This window comes from Eucalyptus grandis, chromosome 8 (genome assembly GCF_016545825.1).
Source record: "Eucalyptus grandis isolate ANBG69807.140 chromosome 8, ASM1654582v1, whole genome shotgun sequence".
NCBI lineage: Eukaryota > Viridiplantae > Streptophyta > Magnoliopsida > Myrtales > Myrtaceae > Eucalyptus > Eucalyptus grandis.
This window is the reverse complement of record NC_052619.1, coordinates 19,192,559-19,200,303: the sequence shown is the minus strand read 5'-3', so window position 1 is coordinate 19,200,303 and position 7,745 is coordinate 19,192,559. Positions and strand designations below refer to the sequence as shown.

Sequence of the window (7,745 nt, the reverse complement as noted above, 5' to 3'; positions counted from 1 at the left end):
GTGGGTATTTTCAAATTGGCAGTCTATCATGCCTTGATGATATTATGTCATCATAATTTAAAACCATTGGATCATGATTTTTAAACTTGACATCTCAATGATCAACGGATATGATTCGATTCAATTCGATTCGATATGAGTAATCAAGCGGTTGTAGTAACCTGGCCTGTTTTAGTTCCGTTTGAAATGGGGGTGCAGTCACTTTCCTATACTTAGAAATCTGTCGGGGAGCTTTTGCTACTTTCACGTGGCAGTGTTGTCGGGCTAAAGAGCTAAGCCATGCACCGACAGTATATATGGTACGTAGATTTTGATTTGGCGTTGTTGTTTCATGCAAGGAATTGAGAAGGTTTAGAGGGTGAACGGACACGTCGTTTGGGTTCAATGGAGATAGAAAGAGAGTTAGGCCTTCATGGGCACTAGTTGGTAAATCAGTGAAAGACTGGGGGAAGAGTTTCTGCCTTTGGGTCAGCGAAAATGCATAGTTTTTTGATTTCATCATGCAGTGACGGAGGAGCAAATATGCAACATGGCCAGATCTCAATAGATCTTTGAGAGATTGTGTAAGAATTGGCATTTAATTCAGGAACAGTGACCTTTCGTTTTGTCTCTTTTTTTACAACGTAGGACTCGTGGGCCAAACTGTTTTTTTCACTGTCATTTGGGTTTCTTAGTTGGCTTGCTTGCTGACTCCAAGTTGGTTTTTCGCGCCCTAGGATTTGGTCAAACCTAAGATAAGGTGTGTGAGATCAAGAAGTGACTGTCCTTCTCCCTACATTAATGTTTTGTCTTTGACTGAATTGGAAGGCTAATTAAATCTGAAGTTCGATTCGTAGGACCATGAGATAGCGACCCGACATCAGTTGACAGAAAAAAGAGAGTACATTTTTAGATGAGTGGTTAGTGATGCGTATTGTGATTAGGGTTTGGAAGTTTTTCCTCATAATTTATGCTTCACGAATGCATGCGGCCCTCGTTAACATGAAAAGAAGGTAAAATCAAAGTAGGGATCGCAAAGTAAAAATTAGAATGAGAGCCTTCTGGTTCATTTGATCTTCTTCAAAGTAATCTGAATAAAACATTTAAAGTCAGTCTCAAGGCATTATGAAATACATGATTGAGCTGTGGATGTTCAAGAGTCCTCCAAAACGAATTCTCATCAACATAATAATCTCGGGAAAAGTATAAAAAAGTCATAAACTTATTGCATTGATACAAATTCAGTTCTAAATATTTCAATTTGACTAATTTAGTTCTAAATTTTTTAGCATCGATACAAATTCAATCTATCTAGCCAATTTAAGCTAGAAATTGCTGACGTGGATGCCGTCGGTCTTATGTGGCATATTGGCTATGACGTGAACAAATTTATAATTTTTAAATATTTTTCAGAATTTTTAATTATTTTTTTCTTTGCTTTTTTTCCATCTCTTTTTCTTCACCCTTTGGCCGGTGAGGTCGTCGGCTCACCATTGTTGGTCACAAGTTGGTTTGGGCAAGGGCCTTTGTGCTCTCGCTAGCCATAGGCATGGGCATCGAGCCCCTGCCCAGATCCAAGAATGATTTCCATTCAAAAAAAGTTTTTTCCATTTTTATTTTCGGAAACATTGAAGTAAATTTTTATTTTTATTTCTTATTTCTGTTTTAAATCTATTTTTAGCCATTTTTCTATTTCGAGGAATAGAAAAATTAGCTAATATTATCAAACGAATTGTTGTTGTTGTTTTTTTTTTTTTTTTTTTTTAAATTCTAAAGAATAAAATAATAGAAGTATAGAAAAATTAAATGGTTACCAAACAAGCTCTTAATATAATAAGCTATGCATTAATTAATCAAATGAATGGTTTAATGAAGATATAGTAGATATTGATGAACTTAAGGGTTTCTTGGCTTATAGCTAAAAATAACCAATTTTTTTTTTCTTTCCCATGAAAATTTAAAGTATTTAGATTTGAGAAAATTATGAATAATTTATATATGAACTACGCGAGTCAATATTTATGTATCGTGAAAGTTGTAAGGATTATGCATTTAAAAAGTCGAAGTGCGTGAATTACAAATTTTAGAGTAAGTATGAAATATAAAAGGTAAAACTCAATCCATTATTTTGGATATGCAGTGTTGGAATTCATTTATTAAACTTTAGATGCATTAAATTGGTTGGTTGGTGTCCATGGAAGCCAAGCCCTAGAACATTGTGAAATGCATGACTGACAAGTGTGTCGTTAAGAGTTCTTCAAATGTACCTAGAATGCATATAAATGCATAAAATAATTAGGCTAATAAATCATTTATTATTTTATCAACTTACAAAATTTATCGCCTAAGATAAAATTTTGTTTTGCTAAAATTGTTATCAGTCCATTACTCTAATTGCCGGTTTAGTTGAACATACAATCTTTCATAATCATAAAACACTAGAATTCAAAGATAGGCATTCTTACCAATATTTTACGTGAAAAATGACAAGCCTTATTCAAAGTTTCCAATTCTCTATCTTTAAAATACACATAACATGGATCAATAGATGAGGAACATCTACCATTTTCAAGTTTGAGAAAAAATACAAATCAAAGCATGACCCGAGCAAAGCACAGTATAAACAACTTATATACAAGTAAGTTTGCCTACAAGAGGTGGTCGATGAGCGGACGGCCCTCCAAGCAACAATCTTACATGAGAAAGCCCCGGCTGCAAGGCCTAACCCAACCTAGCCTGCAAACTTCTATGTAAAATTTATGAATAAATGTATAAGAAGTCCTAAAACTTATAAGGAAAATGCAATTACGTTTTAAAACTTTTAAAAAATATAATCAAGTCCTAAAACATGTCACGAAAATGCAGTTGAGTCCTAAAAATTTCAAAAAGTATAATCAATGGAAGGACTTGATTGGATCAATTTGACAAGTTTTTTAATACAATTGCACTTTTTGAAAGATTTAGGACTCAATTACACTTTCTTGATAAGTTTTAGAATTTTATTATATTTTTTGAAATTTTTATAATTAAATTGTACTTTTATAACAAGTTCTAGAATTTCTATTATACTTATCCCTGAAATTTATGTTATGGGTTAGACTTGCGCTATACATTAGGCACAACCTTTAGACCTCATTTGAACCTATCCAGTAATCATTTCTATGGATTGCCATCTAAGGGTGCGTTTGGTAAAGATTTTGTTTCCATGAATAAATTTTGATCATAAATGGTTTTCTTTTATTCTATTTATGGGAATAATTTTTGAACAAAAGAACGCACTTTGTAATTATCCAAAATTTCTATTTTTGGGATAGAAATGCGTTTGATAGGATTATTAAATTATTATTATTTTTTTTGATTTTTTAATACTTTTATTATATTTTTCTTTTTCTCTTCTTCCTCCTTCTTCTTTGTAGCTGGTTGCCGACCACCACTATAGCCGGCAATCGGCTGGGTGAGGTTCGGCGAGCTCGCTAGATTTGGGTGAGGTCGAGCCTCGTTGTGGCTGTGTGAGGCTCGGCCTCGCCTTGGCTAGGTGAGCTTGGCCTCACTAGATTTGGGTGAGGTCATTGTGGCTTGGTGTCGTTGGGAGCCGCGACGCTTCGTCGAGGTTGCCGGCTCTCGCTTGACCGTGATCGCCGGCCATAGCCGACGTCGAGACCGGCCAAAAGGAAGAAGAAGAAGAAAATGGGAAGAGAAGAAGAGAAAAAAGAAAAGAAAAGATGAGAAAAGAAAAAAAATAGAAACAGATTCTACGAATTATTCTTGGGAACAAGAAATTACTTTTGTCTATTTCTTGATTCTATTTCAAATCTATTCTCAAGAACAAAAAAAAAAAATAATATTTTTGTTCTTGAGAACAAAATTTTTATCAAATGAATTTTGTTCTTTTTTTTATTCCGAGAACAAAAGAATATAAATAGTTATTCTCCGGAAGATTATCAAATAGGGCCTAAGAGAGCAGCAATGAGGGACGCGATTTATTCTACCTGGTCAAAATTGGTGGGTCAATTCATTTTCTTAGAACCGCACCCAAAAGTTTCCTTCCTCACCGTTCATTCTCTTAATTTCTTTTCATTTTTTAGGTTAACCGAAAAGCAAAAGAGGTTAACTTTATGAAGTTTCAATCTTGAAGTTTGATCAATAGCAATAAATAACCCTGCGTCTTTAGTTTTAACTTTTCTGCTACCTTCACAAGAATAAAACATTGACATTTTTACCACTGCTAGAATTTTTCTCATGGGTAACTGTTTGGGTTTGATAGATAAATTGATATAGAATCCTTGAAGTTGTTTTCATGAGAGGCAATTCCGTCGAAAACTGGTTTGTTTTGCTTCGATTTTCTTTACCCCACTTTTTCTAAGAAAGCGAAAGAAGTGATCCACCAACTGATCCACCTTCTTATGTTCCCGCTCACCATGCACAAACCCAATTGCCAACTTTGATCGAGCAACTGTAGCAATACTTCCGGGTCTACGGTGGCAGATCAAAACTTATAAACATTTAGAACTACCTTTTTAACTTTACGATAAATTCATATCGCACTAATTTTCAAATTCACTTAAGATATTTATTGATTCCCACAAAGAATTATATTTGCAAATGTCGCGATTCTTGATCCTCATTTTGAGTGGATTGATAAAGGAGCATCAGTTAGAGTCGCGACAAATTTAGTGGGGAAATACTCGCTTTCTGAGCCATGTTTGGTCGTCGTGATTACTTGACCACATAGGCTAGAACACACAAACTCGTTACAGTGGCCTGACCTACTAAAAAGCATATAAACTCATGAAATGTTCTGCCTTTCTCCTCCGCCAATTCACCGTGGCAAGGTAGCTAGAAAGGCTATAGGCCAAAAAGGAGCACATTGCAACCCCCTTCTTTCTCCCTGCCTTCACCTATAAATTCAGCTTCAACTCCTTTCACTCCTCTCTCATGTTCACTCCTTCCTCTCTTTCCCCAACCCACCTCTCTCTCTCTCTCTCAAGAATGCCCTCCTATCTTACTTCAATTTCCATCACATAAGTCCAAACAACCCCTTTTTTTACAACCCAATTCAAACCACAAGGCCTGCGCTGCATCTCCCCTGTTTCTCTCACGTTCTAATTTTCCATCAGTTAACCAAACTGCGCAATTTTGTGGATAAGGAGAAAACGAAGGAAAGAAAAGAAATGTCCTCAAGCGTGTGCCAGGGGCTGCAATCATGCCTCGAGCCACGCGTTCTCAAGCTCAAGCTTGCCCCGCGCAGACCCTCCGCCGGCTCTGACGCTGCAGCCAAGATGAAGACAGCGATGGCCCAGCCGGGCACTGAAGCCATGGACTGGAGCTTCCTTCAAGCTTTCGCCCCCGCGGAAGAGAAGAGCAAGGGTGAGCAAGCCGCTGTCTATGTCCACCCGCTCCTGAAATGCTCGTCCTCCTTCCTCAGCGACCAGAGCCTTGAGATGTGCACTGAGTCACTCGGAAGCGAGACTGGCAGCGATGTCGGCGATGGTGAGGCCCCGCTCCTCTCTCCTAGAGGAGGCAGAGACTACTGCCCTGCGATTCGGCCGGCGAGGAAGAAGCTGAGCCAGAGCGGCTCGTTCCCGCCTCCACTAACGTCGGTCGGCAGCTCCACGGGGATACAGGTGCGGTCCTGCCGGGAGGGGGGGAGGCTGGTGGTGGAGGCGGTGGCGGTGTCGTCCTGCCACAGCTTCTTCCATGTGGAGCGGAGCCATGGCCGTCTCAGGGTTCGCTTCTTGGAGGAAAGCGATGGCCCCGAAACCGAAGCTGAAGAAGAAGGGGAAGGGGAGGAAGAGGATGCAGAGAGGGAGGAGGTAGAAGAAGGGGAGGAGGATGATGAGGAGGAGAATTTGAGGGTGGAAGGAGAAGACTTTGATGATGAAGAGTTTGAGGAGGAGGAAGAAGAGGGCATGGAGGGAAATAGGGGGTTCGTCGGGGGCGAAATTGGAAACGGAAAGTGCTTGAGGACGAGCATGAGGTTGTGCAAAGAAGGTGCAGCCTTGAATTGGAAGCCCAAGCCATGTTGGGTGGCTACTTGAGACCTCTCTATCAAACACCAATCACTATCATAACTAAGCACATATACTCTCCCTCTCTTCTATGGACTGATTATTGATGTTGGGTGAGGAATTATGGTAGTTAGACATACTTGATTTTGTGGCGGCAATCCCCTGTCTCGACCTTCTTATGTGTAATGTGAATTCAGAGGGGTTGTTTGCGACTACAACAATTTGCTAAGGATTAGGGATGTACTTGTTAACCTGCTGGATGAGGTGATGTGACGTGTCTTTAATAATAGCTTTAGTTATGTCACCTGGAGGTTTTTGGCTATCTATTTGCTTTATGAGCTGCCTCCGGGCCATCTCCCCCACAAGACAGTTGGTATGGATATGTGATTCGAATGTTTTTGCGGTTCGCATGGGCCGTGCGTAATTTCCCTCCATCCTTAATGACTCAACAATGAAACGGATCACACTGATTAGCAAACATCGATCTCGACTAATACTCCGGTGGCGACTTTGGATTTTGCGATTCATGACTCTATTCGGCATTTTGAATTCCTTTAAATCACGTCCCTATGAACTCAACTATTTTCTTGGACGACAAGGGTATTTAAAAGTATATGAGGCGTGGAGACCGCATTTGCTTTGAGGACCTAGCCACTTTACTGTCATGATGCATAACCACATGCATCCCACCTCAGCATGGTGGTCCTCACTCTATCCGCCTAAACAAGAAGAAAAACCAAAACTTAAAAAATTGTTGACATTTCTAAACGTAGTTTTCATAAAAAGTAAGCATTAAAATATTGAAATATTGTCGAACATCATTTGACGATGTGTCCCAAATACTCTTTATATTCATGTGGTTTCTCTTAATACGATAATTTAAGCTTTTGATTTAGATTTTTTTATACAAAATTCATGGCGAATTCGCAAACGTACGTACAAACTACACCAAGATGGGGGCCATCTTATGAACAGTGGACTTGAAGGAAAAGCTGACAGTTGTCCTAAGTACGAAACAGGACGCCTCACGTGTAGAAAAACGTGGGTAAGGAAGAATTCCCATTGGGCGTCCGAGCAGGAGGGATGGTACGAACGTCTGGTAACGATCAGGTCGGAGGCCCACGACGAAGGCATCGACGGGGACTGAGCTCATGGACGATTTCATCGGCCATGTGGCTGCCTTTTCTTTTACCCAAATCCTCCCCAGATTTTTAAAGCACCCGAGGATGACGTGATATTTTCTTACCGGTTCTTGAAGGATCTGATCCCTCTACTTCTTGGAAATTGCAAAACCTCCCCCACTTCATCAATCTTTTCTCTCAATCTCCTTTCCCTAGAGCTCTCCCATTTCTTTGTAAATCGGCTCTTGGTAATCACTTGATAATGTATCATGTTCTCCTCCTCCGAATAAGCCTTTACTATGTGAGTAACAAGAGAGTACATTATCCGCATGCAAACTTAGCTTAAGCACGATCAAATTCATTCTCTCCCTATTTCCTCCGCCTCTCTCTCTCAGCACTGCCTATACCGTGGCTGTTGTATCCCGCACTGTCGCCCGTCGATTGCTGTCTTTGACGCTTGTCCTCTTCGTCCGTTCATGCAACGCCATTCATCATCCACAGCTATCTTCAGTGCTCGTTCACCAATCACTACCTTCCCTAGTGGTTAATCTCTCTCTCTCTCTCTGTTCGAGCATTGTTGCAGCCGTACCTCCAATCCACTAGGTCCGATGTAGTGGACCTTGAGCGACCTTAGCGA

General features: G+C 39.9%; 1 protein-coding gene across 1 annotated transcript; it reads left to right on the top strand.

Moving 5' to 3' along the window:
• Positions 1–4,813: 4,813 nt before the first annotated feature.
• Positions 4,814–6,297, top strand: LOC104416543 (protein FANTASTIC FOUR 1). The gene has a single exon (XM_018861729.2). It carries the CDS (start codon positions 5,151–5,153, stop codon positions 6,015–6,017), a length of 867 nt encoding a protein of 288 aa, XP_018717274.2. The 5' UTR covers positions 4,814–5,150; the 3' UTR covers positions 6,018–6,297.
• Positions 6,298–7,745: the final 1,448 nt, after the last annotated feature.